This window comes from Macaca fascicularis, chromosome 6, assembly GCF_037993035.2.
Source record: "Macaca fascicularis isolate 582-1 chromosome 6, T2T-MFA8v1.1".
Lineage (NCBI taxonomy): Eukaryota > Metazoa > Chordata > Mammalia > Primates > Cercopithecidae > Macaca > Macaca fascicularis.
In genome coordinates, this window is record NC_088380.1 from 184202278 (window position 1) to 184219482 (window position 17205).

General features: G+C 41.6%; 1 protein-coding gene and 1 pseudogene across 18 annotated transcripts in view; one reads left to right on the forward strand and one right to left on the reverse strand.

Moving 5' to 3' along the window:
- The window catches only part of NSD1 (nuclear receptor binding SET domain protein 1), a 179158-nt gene that overhangs the window by 144800 nt on the left and 17153 nt on the right, over nucleotides 1-17205 (forward strand). For 17 of the 18 annotated variants that reach the window (XM_045394572.2, XM_045394579.2, XM_045394582.2 and 14 more), the window contains 4 exons: nucleotides 2928-3084; nucleotides 4751-4956; nucleotides 8772-8884; nucleotides 15621-15890. In XM_045394572.2, the coding sequence (XP_045250507.2) occupies nucleotides 2928-3084; nucleotides 4751-4956; nucleotides 8772-8884; nucleotides 15621-15890 (746 nt within the window). Of the gene's footprint in view, nucleotides 1-2927; nucleotides 3085-4750; nucleotides 4957-8771; nucleotides 8885-15620; nucleotides 15891-17205 lie in introns of those variants that run through there. The other variant, XR_012414421.1, reaches the window with a different exon arrangement.
- Nucleotides 722-1730, reverse strand: LOC102120148 (protein arginine N-methyltransferase 1 pseudogene; annotated as a pseudogene).

Consider the following 17205-nt stretch of genomic DNA (forward strand, 5'->3'; position numbering starts at 1 on the left):
CGCATATATGCAAATCTATAAGGAAGGTGATATTGTAGACATCAAGGTAATGGGTACTTTTCAAAAAGGAATGCCCCACTAGTGTTACCATGGCAAAACTGAAAGAGTCTACAATGTTACCCAGCATGCTGTTGGCATTGTTGTAAACAAGGGCAAGATTCTTGGCAAAAGATTCAGTGTGCATATTGAGCACATTAAGCACTCTAAGAGCCAAGATAGCTTCCTGAAACGTGTGAAGGAAAATGATCAGAAAAAGAAGCCGAAGAGAAAGTTACCTGGGTTCAACTGAAGCACAAGCCTGCTCCACTCAGAGAAGCATACTGTGAGAACCAATGGGAAGGAGCCTGAGCTGCTGGAACCTATTCCCTATGAATTCATGGCATCATAGGTGTTAAAAAAATAAAAGATCTCTGGACTGTTTAAAACAAAAAAAAAAAGCAAAAGTCAGCATGGGAATAAATTATATATAAAGTGCCAACAGAAGTATGTTTATAGTAGGAATTTTTTTTTTGTTCTTTCCCAGCTGAAGATTTATTGGCATAAATGCAACCATATAAAAACATAAGTCATGAAAAACAGTCATGATGTGCCCTCCCCATCCCCCCAGCCCAGGCCCCTAAAGCTTCCTCTGCCGGAGGGAGGGAGAGAGAGGAAGGGGGAGCCCCACAATCGTCTAGGAGCGCTCAGCCCCTGGGCCTGTGCAGGGTAGGAGAGTCAGGCCTCAGCGCATCCTATAGTCTGTGGAGCAGGACAGGTTGCACAGATGGCCCTTGAAATTTAGGTTGACGGTGAAGTCCAGGTCCCAATTGTTCTTGGCGTTGGGCCACATGCCGATGGTGCTGAAGATCTCCTCGCCTGTCTTCAAGGTCAGGTAGTCCTCCATGTAAAACACCATCTGCTTCCAGTGCTTGTACAGGGACTGGGGGCTGATGGAAAAGCCGGTCCTCTTGTGGCAGTGCATAAACTCGATGTTGAAGTAGGCCACCTGGGCGTGCACGTAGTTATTCTGTTTCACTTGCAGGCAGAACGGGGAGGTGAAGGTCAGGTCTTCCACCTTGACGGTGTAGATGTCTACCTCCTTTATGAGGCAGGCGTTGTTGACCAGCTGTTTGAGGTCCACTAGGGGCTCCTTGATGGCCACATCTTTGATGCAAGACATTTCGAAGCCGTAAGCGTTCTCCCACCTGTGATCTTGTAGGCTTTGTACTGCCGGTCTTCGATGACCGTCACATACAGTGTGGCCCGGTCTGGGAAGATGAGGCTTATTGGGCGCCAGTCACTTGTCAGGGCGTGGAGCACGGTGTTGAGCATGGACTCCTAGAAGAGGCAGTTAGCCCATCCACTTGCTGATGATGATGTCCACCTTTTCCACCGGGAGCTCTACCTCCGCCACCTTCCCCTTGATGATGGTCACCAAGTGGTCTAACTTGTTGGCTTTGACAATCTTCACCGCATATTCAGAGCTAGTGGAACCACTCGATCCCGATGACGTTGCGGGCCCGGCCTTGGCGGCGAACATGCAGAGGATGCTTGTGTCCGTGCCCCCATCCAGCACTACCTTGTCCTTGAAGAGGTGATGGTTGTGAAACATGGAGTTGCTGAAGTGAGCGTAGGAGTCACAGTAGTAATCTTTGGACGTTATGCTCTCGACGTCCGGCTTCTCGCTGCTTTCCGCCTGGCCACAGGACACCTCCATGATGCAGTTCGCGACCTCGGCGGCCGCCATCTTCACCCACGCCTCCTAACTCCTCCGGTCGCCGAGACCCCCGCCTTTTTCTATAGTAGGATTTTAAGAGGTGAAAGAAGCACAGTGAGAACAAGATTAACTCAAATATATTCTTTGCTAAGGCTTTACTCCCCTCTTCAGGGTAAAACTTGGAATTACATGTTTGAGTTTAGCATGTTTGAAGCATGCTCATTTCTGGCAACAGTGTGGCTCATTTCTTTTTGGCAACAAAATAAAATGCCTGCCTATCTGTTGAAACTACTGTGTTTTGAAAGTATTTATATTTTATATATTTATTTATTTGAGACAAGAGTCTTGCTCTGTCACCCTGCTTGGAGTGCAGTGTTTCGGTCTCGGCTCACTGCAACTTCCACCTCCCAGGTTCAAGCAATTCTCGTGTCTCCGCCTCCCAAGTAGCTGGGAATACAGGCATGTGCCACCACACCTGGCTAATTTTTTTGTAGATAGGGGGTTTCACCCTGTTGGCCGGGGTATTCTGTAACTCCTGACCTCAGGTGATCCACCCGCCGCAACCTGCCAAAGTGTTGGGATTACAGGCCTGAGGCACTGCGCTCAGCCCAAAAGTTAGTAATTTTAAAAGGAGGGAAGAAACTAACCATATAGAGTTACTACTTATGTGTCAGCTGCTACTAGGTGATTTATTAGCTAGGTGAGTCCTCAAACAAATGTGGTTATTGTTTATTAGAGAAAACTCCTTACCGCTGAGGAAATTGTAGCTCAGCAAGGAAAGTGAATTTCTCAAAGCCATGTAGTCCTAGAGCTAGAATTCCAATCTGAACCTGACTAGAGTTAAATAAAGCTTATGCTGTTTATACTTTGGTCATTGTGTGTCACTGATAATGTTTTTATTTAGTATGTCTTTTAGTGAAGAGAAAGAAAAATATATATATGTGTGTATGGATCTACACATACATGACTTTTACAGGTTTCCTTGTGACTTCATTGCTTTAACTTAATTTTGCCAATAGGGTCTCATGTTTATTAGCTGTGAATCTAACAAGCTTTCAGGGGAGCAGTGTTCAGGAATGTTGGAGCGGGAATACTTCTTCAGCATAGATTTTCTGGATAACCAGTTAAACTAATAAGCCCTAAGCTGGTTAAGAGCTGAGCAAAAGCTATTTTAACTGGGTTCTTAAATGCGGTATTGTGGTCTGAATGCCACTTTTTTTTATTCCCACAGGAGGCAGCCTTCTGTGCTGTGATTCTTGCCCTGCTGCTTTTCATCGTGAATGCCTGAACATTGATATCCCTGAAGGAAACTGGTATTGCAATGACTGTAAGGCAGGCAAAAAGCCACACTACAGGGAGATTGTCTGGGTAAAAGTTGGACGATACAGGTAATCCTGGAGAATAGCACTCATTTCTTTTACTATCCTCTGTTTCTTAAGACCTCTCAGATACAATGCTTAACGTATTTTCCAATGATCTACTTAATTAGGCGTGGTACTCCTCCCCTCTTCTTATTGATGTTTTTCCTTATAGGAAAAGAAACCTAACTTTATGATTTGCAATTATAGGAATGATACGTGTTCTTTGTGGAAATTTTTTTTTTTCTTTTATGTATTTTTTGGAAAGTTTTTTTTAATGAAAACACACTAATAATCTCATAAGGCAGGTACATTGTTAACACTTCAGTATATGTACTCCCAGATGTATCAATCCACAGTTATGTCCCCCCACCATCCAAAATAACTGTCTTTATAGATTATTACTGTTTTGTGTCTTGGGTTGTTTGTTTTGAGACAGGGTATCCTCTGTCACCCGGGCTGGAGTGCAGTGGTGTGATCATTGCTCACTGCAACTTCAAACTTATGGGCTTAAGCGATCCTGCTGCCTCAGCCTCCTGAGTAGCTGGGACTACAGATACATGCCACTGTGCCCAGCCATTTTTTCTTTTTAAAAATATTTTGATTGAATGTGGAAAGCACAAAGGATGTAACATGCATAATTTTAAAGAATAACAAAAGTGACACCTGTGTATGTACCTTCCACTTAAATAAATAGAACACTATTGGTACTTTTGAGGTCTGTTCCATGCCCTGATTCCATTCTCTCCTACCCCCAGAGGTAATCACTGTACTAAATTTTAGGTTTTTCATTCCTTCGCCCTTCTGTGAGAGTTTAATGTTTTCTTTGGTATGTTTTAGACCTTTATGTAAAGGAATTATTGTTGATATATTTTTCTGCAACTTTTTTCATTCACTTTTGTGCCCCTGAGATTCATCATAGTATAGTATGCTGGTTCATTCATAGTTCACTGTTCCTTTATACAGTCACATAATGTCTAGTTCACTTACCCATTTTACTGTTTGGACTGTGAACATTTGGTCAGTTTTTCTTGGTTTATATACTTGGGACCTTGATTATAAGTATATACTTATATACAAGTATATATTTGGTTTATATACTCAGGGCCTTCTCTAGGGCATTCTCTGGAGTAAAGTAGGTAGATAGAGGTTTCCAGCTTTAATAGGTAATAACATATTGTCTCCCTAAAATGGTTGTGTAGTAATTTACATTCTTTGATTTTGTTTGTATATGTTTGTGTTTTGACTTCTTGGTGCTGTTCTTCCATAATTATTGAAAGTTTCCTTTTTAAAGGCCAAATTGTATTTTATTTTGTATAGTATACCATGGGTAATACTATTATTTTCTTGATGTTGAGCATTTATATTTTTTCCAGTTTTTCCTTCTTATAATGCTTCAGTGAATGTTATTGTCATAAATGTCTGTTCCTATATCATTATTTCCTTTAGGTAGAGTCCTTGAAGTTGAATAATTGAGTCTAAGGGAGTGTGTGCCTATATAAGAATGTGGGCAGGGGTTTTCCAACTTCTAGCACATACAATTGTTTGTGTTCTAGTTAGGTTGTAAGAATGCCGTAAGATGGACTTTAATGTGGACAGACAGACATTGCTAATCCTTACTCTTATATGAGTAGATTATTTTCCTAATGCTTTGCAGCTTTCTAGAGGTTTCCCTTCTCCTTTTCACCTTTCCCAGGTGGTGGCCAGCTGAGATCTGCCATCCTCGAGCTGTTCCTTCCAACATTGATAAGATGAGACATGATGTGGGAGAGTTCCCTGTCCTCTTTTTTGGATCTAATGACTACTTGTGGACTCACCAGGCCCGAGTCTTCCCTTATATGGAGGGTGATGTGAGCAGCAAGGATAAGATGGGCAAAGGAGTGGATGGGACATATAAAAAAGGTAACTTTACCCTTTTTGTTTCTCAGGCAAACATATACCTCTGTTGCCTGAGTGTCTGCTCTGTTTTAGAATTCACATATGCTCCATTTTGAAACTGCCTTTGTCCTCTCAGGGCATTATGTGGCTACAAATACCGTATTTTGCAAGGAAGTTGACCCATGTAACTCATTATTTTTGAACCTTAATCTTTACTTAATTAGAATTTCCTTGAGCTTTTTTTTGACTTATCAGTTGCTTTGTCAGCATTCCATCAAATAATGGAGTTTTGAAACTATTTCATAGAGGAAACACTTCAGTTTGCTAGACAGAGGCTCAGATCTCTAGCAGAGCTACATTGGCTCCAAGGAGTTTAGTCTTTTCTTTCTTTTTTAAAGCTTGTTGGAAAGAAACAAAATTCACCAGATATTGTAGAGCAAACTAGTAAAGGTCAAAGCATAAATGCTCTGAATCAAAATAAAGTTTTGTAAACTGGCCTAGCAATGAAGGCAGGGTACCCTGTTATCAGCAGAACTAGTTTTACTACTTACCAGGTGGTCGAATCAACTTTGAACCTGGTTTTCTCTTATCATATAATGGAGAAAGTTTGCTCTTGGAATTCAGTGGGATTACAAAAAGTGTCCCTGCAGAGTACATAATTGGTATCCCCTTAGTGGTAATTACCTTCTTCCTCTAGCTGTCCTTCGAAAGATAATATATCTCTTGCTATTTATTATATTTGGTCCTTAAAGTACAAATGATTCCGAACTCAAAATGGTCCAACGTACAGCTTTACAATGATGCACTTCCATTATGTTCCTCAGCTTATGATGGGGTTATATCCAGGTAAACCAGTTGTTAACATGAGGAGCATCTGTGTAAGATTTTGTCTATAGGGTGAGATGAAAAGGGATTCTAAGCAAGTGGCATGGAAGAAGATTCTAAGCAGGTAAAGCTTCCTGTTTAGGGAATGAGAGTAATGTCGATAGGGAACAAGTTTAACAAAGGTTCTGTTTGCCACATGTTATTTTAGTAGCTCCTCACTTAACCTGTTTGTCTTGTGGTTTCTATACAGAGATATGGGCTATCTATCAGTTCTACTGCTAATACAAAAATACATAATACTGTGCTATTAGTACTAATACTTGAGGAGCTGGGGTCTTGAGTCTTGTAATCTCAGGTGGTCAGGGATCAAGTGACCAGTGTTTTGGCCTGCACAGAGCTGACCACCACTGAGGTTGGGGGAGAAGGTGGAGTATAAGGAATACCTCAGGTCTGAGCCTGCCTAAGCTCTGAGATTCTGCGTCAGTGAGGGGGTTTCTAGGTGCCTCTGACTTCTTGGAACTTGTATTTTTGCAGGGGAATCTGAAATAGATACCAGCAGTCGAAATATCTGCTGGGATTTTGGTATTGTTAATATTGTGGCAGAAGTGTGCATTGTATATGCTGTGGGAACAGAGCAAGAGGAAGCTGGGGAGCAATGTTTGGAAGTCATAGATGATTACTAAGTGACTCTGAGGAATGAATCATAATAATAATAATTACCATTTTTGTTTGCCAGACCCTGTTCATTATTTATTTTCTGCTTTAAGTGCTTATGATAACCCTATGAGGTAGATACCATCCTGATCTTGCAGGTGAGGAAACTGAGGCACATTAATGTTTAAGTACTTGCCCCCAATGTATCAATACCAGTAAGTGATAGAGGAAGGTTTCTCACTCTGATAATAGGGCCAGAATCTAAACTCTTAACCTCTACACTGACTTTGAAGAAGGAAAAGGACTTAAAATGTGATACATTTTATCAAGAAGACATCACATGGGAAAGCACATGTTGAATCTGTTAATAAAATCCTGAGTTAGCAACCTCCAAGTATTTGGGATGGTTTCAGCACATGGTTGAGGGAGTGCTGGGCTATTTTCCTGAAAGGATGAAGATCTAACTAGATCCCTAATTAGAGCAGAGTTTTAAAAACTTCAGCCTGCGACATTGTTGGGCCGTTTAAAAGGTGAGAGGCTGCACGTGGGAAAATCAGTGAGAGGCAGAAATGACGAGACTGTGCTGGGCAAGGTGGCTCACGCCTATAATCCCAGTACTTTGGGAGGCTAGGCGGGTGGATCCTTTGAGGTCAGGAGTTCGAGACCAGCCTAGCCAACACATTGAAACCCTGTCTCTACTAAAAATTTTAAAAAATTAGCTGGGCATGGTGATGCGCACCTGTAATCCCAGCTACTCGGGAGGCTGAGGTAGGAAAATCGCTGGAACCCGGGAGACAGAGGCTGATGCCACTGCACTCCAGCCTGGGCGACAGAGCAAGCGAGACTCTGTGTGTCTACCCACCCACCCCCTGCCCTCACCACCACCAAAAAAGAAAGAAAGAAAGAAAGAAAGAAAGAATGAGACTAACAGTGAATTGTTCATGGGGATGAAGAATATGATTTATGTTGGATAGATGTTAAGGAGGTAGACTAGGACATGCTGAATAATGTCCTAGTCTGCCTCCTTAGAAGAACACATTTTAGGACAATTTAGATGATTCTCCTGGAAAGGACACATTTTAGGACAATTTAGATGACTCCATGGAACACATACAAACAAGGAAATGAAGAAAAAGGATGGGTCAGAGGGGAGAGTTTCTTTAAAGGATGACAGAGCTTGGAGAAAGGCACAGAGAAAGTGGGAAGAATGGGACTCTCAGAGTTTTTAATGTGGGTGAAGAATAATGAATTACAGTTTTAAGTGCAGGATGAGAATCTTAAGATTTTGTTGGACTTTTCAGATATTGCAATCTTTTAAGCATGAGAAAATACAGGGGCCGGGCACAGTGACTCATGTGTGTAATCCTAACACTTTGGGAGGCTGAGGCAAACAGATACCTTGACCTTAGGAGTTTGAGGCCAGACTGGGCAACATGGCAAAACCTTGTCTCTACAAAAAAATTAGCCTGGCATGGTGGTACATGCCTATAGTCCCAGCTACTCGGGAGGCTGAGGTGGGAGGATCACTTCAGCCTAGGAGGTCGAGGCTGCAGTGAGCTGTGATTGTGCCATTGCATTCCAACCAGGATTTTAGAGTGAGACCCTGTCTCAAAAAAAAAGTACAGGACTTGAGTGTAGATTATTTATGAAGGTCTGTGTATGATTAGAGCTAATAGTTTATATTTACAAAACAAGTCTTAGGATAAGAGGCAAGAAGGAGAACAAAGCTTCAACTTTGAATTTCTGCCTAAGAAGTAGCATGTTTCCAAAAGTGCGAGGTTTAGGACTGAGGAAAGAAAGGCCTAAAGGCAGTGACTTTGCTAAGCAGATGAAGTGTAGTTGTTAGGAGATGGTATCTGTGGGCTTTTTAAAGTCATTTAGCTGTTTATTGTTTTCTCATCTAAAGCACGGTTGTCTAATCTTTTGGCTTCCCTGGGCCACATTGGAAGAAAAATTGTCTTAGGCCAAACATAAAATACACTAACAGTAACAATAACTGATGAGCTAAAAAAAAAAAAGAAAAAATCAGTGCATAATTTTTATGATATCCACCACCACAGATAAGCAAAAAAGTCCTCGTATTCAAATGGTTGGACACCCGTGATCTAAAGGGTGGTAGTCTGTATAGCCATTTAGTTCTAGATTATGTTTTGTCTTAATACTATGTCTGAATACCCTTCGGACTACATTACCTGTTTGAAAATAGCTGTTATGTGTTTTCTTTTTCATATAGCGTTGGTCAATTTTTGTGTAAAAAATAGAGTTTCTCCAACTTAAAGAGGAAAAAGTAAAAAATAAGTGAATAAATAAATAATTCCATCCAGAGATTTGAAAGTGACTTGTGCTGTCTGTTTTCATAGCTCTTCAGGAAGCTGCAGCAAGGTTTGAGGAATTAAAGGCCCAAAAAGAGCTAAGACAGCTGCAGGAAGACCGAAAGAATGACAAGAAACCACCACCTTATAAACATATAAAGGTGAGGAGAAAATCTTGGGGGACCTTCTCTGGAGAGAAACGGAATAGCTGGCTCTTCCCACTCTGTTCATGACAAGAATGGAAGCACAAGCATAGTTCGTTTTAGGTAGAGGTATGAGCTTTAAAGAAGATAAGAAATAGCCGGGCGTGGTGGCTCACGCTTGTAATCCCAGCACTTTGGGAGGCCGAGGCGGGTGGATCACCTGCAGTCAGGAGTTTGAGACCAGCCTGGCCATTATGGTGAAACCCCTTCTCTACTAAAAATACAAAAGTTAGCCTGGCGTAGTGGCGGGTGCCTGTAGTTCCAGCTACTCGGGAGGCTGAGGCTGGAGAAATGCTTGAACCCGGGAGGCAGAGGTTGCAGTGAGCCGAGATCGTGCCACTACACTCCAGCCTGGGCGAGAGTAAAACTCCGTCTCAAAAAAAAAAAGAAAAAAAGAAGATAAGAAACAAGTACCAGAGCACCATTCCTAGCACATTGCCAGGATTACCAATGTCAGGAAAATTAATTTTAAGTGCACCTAGCCTTTAATCTAACTAGTAAAATAGTCATCACCATTATCATCTGGGTCCAGTGGAGCCTTTGTATTTTAAATATTTTTTAAAGAGACAGTGGAGAACAAATTTATTAGAAATGTTAGTGTTATGTTGTTGCTGAAATAATTGCAGTTTTGTCATTACTTTTAATGGCAAACCTCAATTACTTTTGCACCAACCTAATATTTACTAAATCCTTTTTACAAACCTCCTTTTATCAGATAAGTTAGTGGTGATGTTCAAGTATCATAAAACATGAAAGAATATTGTTAGGCCTGTTGAGAAAAGGAGGTTACTCAGGTTGTTCTTGTAAAACATCTTTGATGGCATTGTTCCTGGATGAGAATACCCTGTTTCTTTTTTGTTCTTAGAAATGCATTATTTGTTCACTTGTCCTTTGTGTGTGTGTGTGTGTGTGTGTGTGTGTGTGTGTTGTTTTTTGTTTGTTTGTTTTTGAGATGGAGTCTCCCTCTGTCTTCAAGGCTGGAGTGAAGTGGCGCAATCTTGGCTCACTGCAACCTCCATCTTCCAGGTTCAAGCAGTTCTCCTGCCTCAGCCTCCCCAGTAGCTGGGATTACAGGCGCACACCACTGTATGTGGCTAATTTTTGTATTTTTAGTAGAGATGGGGGTTTGCCGTGTTGGCCAGGCTGGTCTCGAGTTCCTGACCTCAGGTGATTGACCCGCCTCAGCCTCCAAAGTGCTGAGATTACAGGCATGAGCCACCACACCTGGCTGTGTATTTCTGAAGACTGATAATCTGAGATGTTACTTGGAGATTAATTTCACCACCATCTTTAGAATCTAGTATGTTTACGTTTGTCTCAAATATTGGATCGAGCATAGTTAAACTGAAAAACTTTTGTTGTTTATCAGAAATTCAGATTGAACTAGATGACTTGGATTTTTATTTGCTAAATCTGATAACCCTACTGAAAGCAGACCTTCAAGATCGTATCCCCAGTGTTTTATACTTGCTTTGCTTTTTTATTTTTAAACTCCTTTCCTCAAGTGTAGTAGACAGTCTTTTATACTTTTTTAAACGACAATGCAGTACTTTGGGTAATACTGTGAGAAGTCTAAAGTGTGACAGTTTATTTCACTATTTTGTCGTGCTTATATGTGATTCCATTGTGTTTCCCTTTTCTTATTATTTCCGTCTTCCTTAGCATAGTTGTGGATTATGATGAGTAATAATGTGTAATGATGAAGTAGTAAGTTACAAGATACAGGAAATGTAAGAATGTAAGAACACTAAGATTCCATACTGTGTCTTAGATTTCGTCTGATGGACTTATATGGTATTTACAAGACAGAATCAGTTTTGTTCTTTGTGTGTTTCTTTGAGACAGGGTCTCACTCTGTGACCCAGGCTGCAGTGCATTGGCACAATTTTGGCTCACTGCAACCTCTGCTTCCTGGGCACAAGCAATTCTCCTGCCTCAGTCTCCTAAGTAGCTGGGATTACAGACCTGAGCCACCAACGCCTGGCTGATTTTGGTATTTTTTGTAGAGTTGGAGTTTCACCATGTTGCCCAGGCTTGTCCTGAACTCCTGAGCTCAAAGCAATCCACCCACCTCAGCCTCCCAAAGAGGTGCGATTACAGGTGTGAGCTACCACACTTGGCCTGAATTTTATTCTTTTAAATAAGAATGTTTTCTTTTCAAACTTTGGAAGACCTCTAAAAAGGGATAAAAGTCATAAACACTGCTTCTGAAGGCTTTTTTTTTTTTTTTTTTTTTTTTCAATTTTTTTTCTTCCCTGAGACAGAGTCTTGCTGTGTTGCCCAGGCTGGGGTGCAGTAACATGATCTTAGCTCACTGAACCTCCATCTTCTGGGTTCAACCCATTTTCCTGCCTCAGCTTCCCAAGTAGCTGGGACTACAGGTGTGTGCCACCAAACCCGGCTAATTTTTGTGTTTTTAGTAGAGATGGGGTCTCACCATGTTAGCCAGGCTGCTCTTGAACTCCTGACCTCAGGTGATCCGCCTGCCTCGACATCCCAAAGTGCTGGGATTACAGGCGTGAGCCACCGTGCCTGGCCCAATTTTTTTTTTTTTTTCTTTATTAGAGATGAGGATCTCACTATGTTGCCTAGGCTGATATCCTGGCCTCAGGTTATCTTCCCACGTTGGCCTCCCAAATTATTGGGATTATAGGCATGAGCTGTCACTCCTGGCCTTTCGATTATTACTTTAAATGTCATAAAATATCCATACCGAGATTAGATTAAAAAAAGAACAAAGAACGAAAAAAGTCATAAACTATTATTCCTTACAAATAATTACAACTTCTGAAATTAAGAATTTCAAAACCTATAATTGGATCTAAATGAGTCTCACAATGTATGTGACATATAATCTCAGAACATAGTTTTTAGGCCTCAGAAATGGAAAATAATTCTATTCACATAGTCCTAAGAGTCAGATAACAGCAAGGTAGGCATTTTAGAGTTACCATATCAACCATATTGAGCTATTGAGACAGCAGTTTCCTGTGAGTGATCTCATCAAGAATTTAAAGGCCAACTTCTTCCCTCCACTTTTTTTTTTTTTTTTTTTTTAATAAACATTTCCAGGAAAAGGATCTAGAGCAAGCATTGGCAAACTACGGTTCATGGGCAAATCTGGTCTACTGCCTATTCTTGTAATACTCTTGAGCTACAGGTTGTTTTTACATTTTTCAGTGGTTGGCAGAAAAGAGGTTTTGTGACACATAAAGATTATATGAAATTCAACTTTCAATCAGTATCCAGAAAATTTTATTGGAATACAGGCATGCTTTTTCATTCACATATTACATATGGCTTCTTTTATATTACAGTGGCAGAGTCGAGCTACATATGGAGATATATGGCCTGCAAAGCCTAAAGTATTTACTTTCTGACCCTTTACAGAAAAAGTTACTTAACTCCTGATCTATAGTGAGATGTACTTAGAATTACATATCCATGTCTTTGTTCTTAACCATGTGGGATTTCTTTTGTTGGTTTGCTTTTGGTTTATGATATGATAAGTATGAAACTTATTTTTGGATTAATAACAGGTTAGAGCAGTTGATAAACAATGATTAAAACATATATTTTCCAGCCTGGGCAACAGAGCAAAACCCAGTCTCTACAAAAATTACAAAAAAAAAAAAAAAAAAAATTTCTAGGTGCCTGTTGTCCCAGCTACCTGGGAGGCTGAGGTGGGAGAATCACCTGAGCCTGGAAAGTCAACACTGCAGTGAGCTGTGATTGTGCTGCTGCACTCCAGTCTGGGGGACAGAGTAAGACCCTGTCTCAAAACAAAAACATATATTTATAGAGAGAAATATATAGTTCAGGTAAAAATACTTTGAATCAGAAGTGAATGTTCAAATGCCCTATTCAGGTGTTGTAGTCTTGGGTGACTGAGATTAGCTGTTATCTATCCCCTTAGAATTTGCCTTAGATATTGTAAGCCGTATGCCTTATGGCTTCCAGTTGCATATGTTGAGGGTATTTCTCCGTTAACAAGAAGTTTCCAAACCTCAACCAGTATTTGATGAATCTAGGAACCGATTTGGCAGTGAGACCTACATCGTTTTTCCCCACTGACAGCATCTTGCTCGTCACCCAGACTGGAGTGTCTTGCAGGCCTACATGATCCTCCCACTATAGTTTCCTGAGTAGCTGGGACCTCAAGCACTTGACACCATGCCCGGCTAAGCTTTAAAAATTTTTTGTAGACATAGGGTTTCATTGTGTTGCCCGGGCTGGTCTTGAACTTCTGGGCTCAAAAAATCCTCCAGTCTCTGCCTCCGAAAGTGCTGGGATTACAGATGTGAGCCACTGCACCTGCCTCCTCCTGTTAAATTTTGATAGAAAAATGGTTTGATGACAGTATATATCCAGATTGTAGATTTTATAATATTAAAGGGGAGCAGGCAAATAATAAAATGCAAGAAATGAAAGCATTTGAAAATTTAGAGGATAGAAATAACTTTTAAGTAGTGATTTTAGCCCGGGCCCAGTGGCTCACGCCTGTAATCCCAGCACTTTGGGAGGCCGAGGCAGGCGGATCACGAGGTCAGGAGATCAAGACCATCCTGGCTAACAAGGTGAAACCCCGTCTCTACTGAAAATACAAAAAATTAGCCAGGTGTGGTAGCGGGCGCCTGTAGTCCCAGCTACTCGGGAGGCTGAGGCAGAAGAATGGCATGAACCCAGGAGGCAGAGCTTGCAGTGAGCTGAGATTGCGCCACTGCACTCCAGCCCAGGGGAAAGAGCAAGATTCCGTCTCAAAAAAAAAAAAAAAAGTGATTTTAGGTGGACTGGAATGAGTAATCTAGAATATTTGATATGAGAGAAACAATCATAAGGACATTATATAAGAAAGGAAGAATTTAATATGTCTACCATGTTTCAGAGGCAGCTAGGTGCTGTACTATACATATATTTCTTATTCTCACAATAGTCTTGCAAGTAATTTATTCAAAATCACACAGTTCCTGAACAGTCCAATTTTTTGTGTGGTTTGTGTCTCAGAAGACTAAATTTGACTGTTTCCACTGAAATAATATGAAATGAGGGGAGATACATTCTCATGCACAAATCCATTATTGTATTAGAACATCTGTTGTCTTTCCTTATTATTGCTAGTATTTGTTAAAACCTCTACATTAATGACTTTGGTATTACAATAACTGTTTGACCTTCATGTTGTACCTTACCAGACTTTCACTATATTTTTGAGCACCAGCACTGCTTCTAAATTAATCCATGAGTGACATTGCTATAGTCCTTTTAAAAGATTTTAAGGCCGGGCGCGGTGGCTCACGCCTGTAATCCCAGCACTTTGGGAGGCCGAGGCGGGCGGATCACAAGGTCAGGAGATCGAGACCACGGTGAAACCCCGTCTCTACTAAAAATACAAAAAATTAGCCGGGTGCGGTGGCGGGCGCCTATAGTCCCAGCTACTCGGGAGGCTGAGGCAGGAGAATGGCCTGAACCCAGGAGACGGAGCTTGCAGTGAGCCGAGATCGTGCCACTGCACTCCAGCCTGGGGGACAGAGCGAGACTCTGTCTCAAAAAAAAATAAAAAATAAAAGATTTTAAATTATAAGCAGGATGTGGTGATACCTGCCTGTAGTCCCAGCTACTTGTGAGGCTGATGCAGGAGGCATAGAGGAACTCAAATTACGCACAGATGATTTCATGCCATTAATTTGCCACTTAAGAATAGTGCTTTTGCCCGGCGTGGTGGCTCAGGCATGTAATCCCAGCACTTTCGGAGACCGAGGCAGGCAGATCACCTGAGGTCAGGAGATCACAAGGTTAGGAGATCGAGACCAGCCTGGCCAACATAGTGAAACTCCATCTTTCCTAAAAATACAAAAATTAGCCGGGCTTGGTGGTGCGTGCCTGTAGTCCCAGCTACTTGGGAGGCTGAGGCAGGAGAATCGCTTGAACCCGGGAGGCAGAGGTTGCAGTGAGCCAAGATCCCACCACTGCACTCCGGCCTGGGTGACAGAGCTAGACTCCCTCTCAAAAAAAGGAAGGAAGAATAATGCCTATTTTTTTGTAGCAGCAAATGTGGCACCACCAGGTGGCAAGAGCAGAAACCTAGTTTATTTATTGATTTTTTGAGACCGAGTCTTGCTCTTGTTACCCAGGCTGGAGTGCAATGGCACAATCTAGGCTCACTGTAGGCTCCACCTCCTGGGTTTACTTATACCATTCTCCTGCCTCAGCCTCCCAAGTAGCTGGGACTACAGGTGCCCGCCACCATGCCCGGCTCATTTTTTGTATTTTTAGTAGAGATGGGGTTTCACCATGTTAGCCAGGATGGTCTTGATCTCCTGACCCCGTGATCCGCCCATCTTGGCCTCCCAAAGTTCTGGGATTACAGGCGTGAGCCACCGCTCCCGGCTCGTAATTTTTTTTTTTTTTTTTTTTTTTGAGATGGAGTCTCGACATGTCGGCCAGGCTGGAGTGCAGTGGTGCAATCTTGTCTCACTGCAACCTCTGCCTCCTGGGTTCAAGCAATTCTTGTGGAGTTCATACTTTGTATGTCAAGTGAGGCTCTGTTTTTTATATCAAACTGTCTAAGTATTGATAGTTCAAAGTCATGGGAAATGTGGCTGCAACTTCAAGGAAAAAAAGTTTGCCTTTTTCAGGGTCTTAATTGTCTTATGCTGACTTGTTTTATGCAGTGTACTTTGTGCTACTTTTCCAGGTGAACCGTCCTATTGGCAGGGTACAGATCTTCACTGCAGACTTATCTGAAATACCCCGTTGCAACTGTAAAGCTACTGATGAGAACCCCTGTGGGATAGACTCTGAATGCATCAACCGCATGCTGCTCTATGAGTGCCACCCCACAGTATGTCCTGCCGGAGGGCGCTGTCAAAACCAGTGCTTTTCCAAGCGCCAATATCCAGAGGTTGAAATTTTCCGCACGTTACAGCGGGGTTGGGGTCTACGGACAAAAACAGATATTAAAAAGGTTAGAAAAAGCTAAATTGCCAGATATTTTCTCCTCTTTGCAGTTGGTTGATGTCATTAATTCTTGACGTAAAATTCATCATAGAGGAAGATAACACAGTTAACAATTAACCTTATTGTTGTGTTTTGCCATATCTTTCCACAGTTTAGAGGCTCACAAATGAATGGTTTTGATCTCCTAAGTCCTTTTTATTGATCATGGTCACTGTGTAGGAGGATGGAAAAAATGGGACATTCATAGAGATGCTATGGCTTTGTTTGCTTTTTTGTGAATATCCTACAACCAGTAATTAAGAGATGACAGTGAGCACATGATACAGAGACATTGATCCACCTACTAATAAAATATTTTTAGTGAGGAAAAAACAGATCTGGCTTCATGAAACATGAAGGATAAGAAGGTTAAGCCTTATTGAATGAAAATGCAGTAATGTCTTCAACTTAAAACTTGGCAGGATCTTGAAGTTTCTAACAAATAAGATTGTATAGTCTTTTTTTTTTTTTAATAAGCCTTATTCTGCTTATATTTTCCGAAGAATTTTATTGGTTTCTAGGAAATGTAGCATAGTATGGGTTGGCATTCAGTCATTTACCAAGTAGTTATTTTTATATTTACTGTATGTGCCAGGTGTTGTGCTGGGGATGCACTAACCAAGACGAGAGATATGACCCATGCCTTCGTAAAGTTTACATTCTGGAGGGAGAGAAATATTGAACAAATCACCTACCAGTGTGGAAGTATAAAGGGCTCTAGAGACATGTGACGAAGTAACTGAAACTAGTTTGTCTCTGATGATATTTTATTTATTTTTTGCGAGAGGGTCTCACTCTGTTGCTCAGACTGGAGCATACTGGTGCCATTTCCGCTCACTGCAACCTCTACTTTCCAGGCTCAAGTGATCCTCCCATCTCAGCCTCCTGAGTAGCGGGGACTACAGACTCGCATCACCACACCTTGCTAATTTTTGTATTTTTTGTGGAGGTGAGGTCTCACCATGTTGCCCAGGCTGGTCTCAAACTCCTGGGCTCAACAGATCCTCCCAAAGTGTTGGGATTATAGGCGTGAGCCATCACTCTTGGCTTCTGAGGCTATTTTAAATTGAGACTTGAAATATAAGTAGTTATTGACTCAGGCAAGGTTACCATTAAAGCCCTGCAGGTTAGGAGTGAACACGTGTGAAAGCCAGAGTTACTGTAGCATAATGAATAGGGAGGATGGTCCTTTGAAATGTGGAGCAGAGCAAGCGCCAAGGAAGATGAACATAGTTTATTCAGGGAAACCAATTCTCAGGCTCTGGGACAGGTAGAGATTGGTC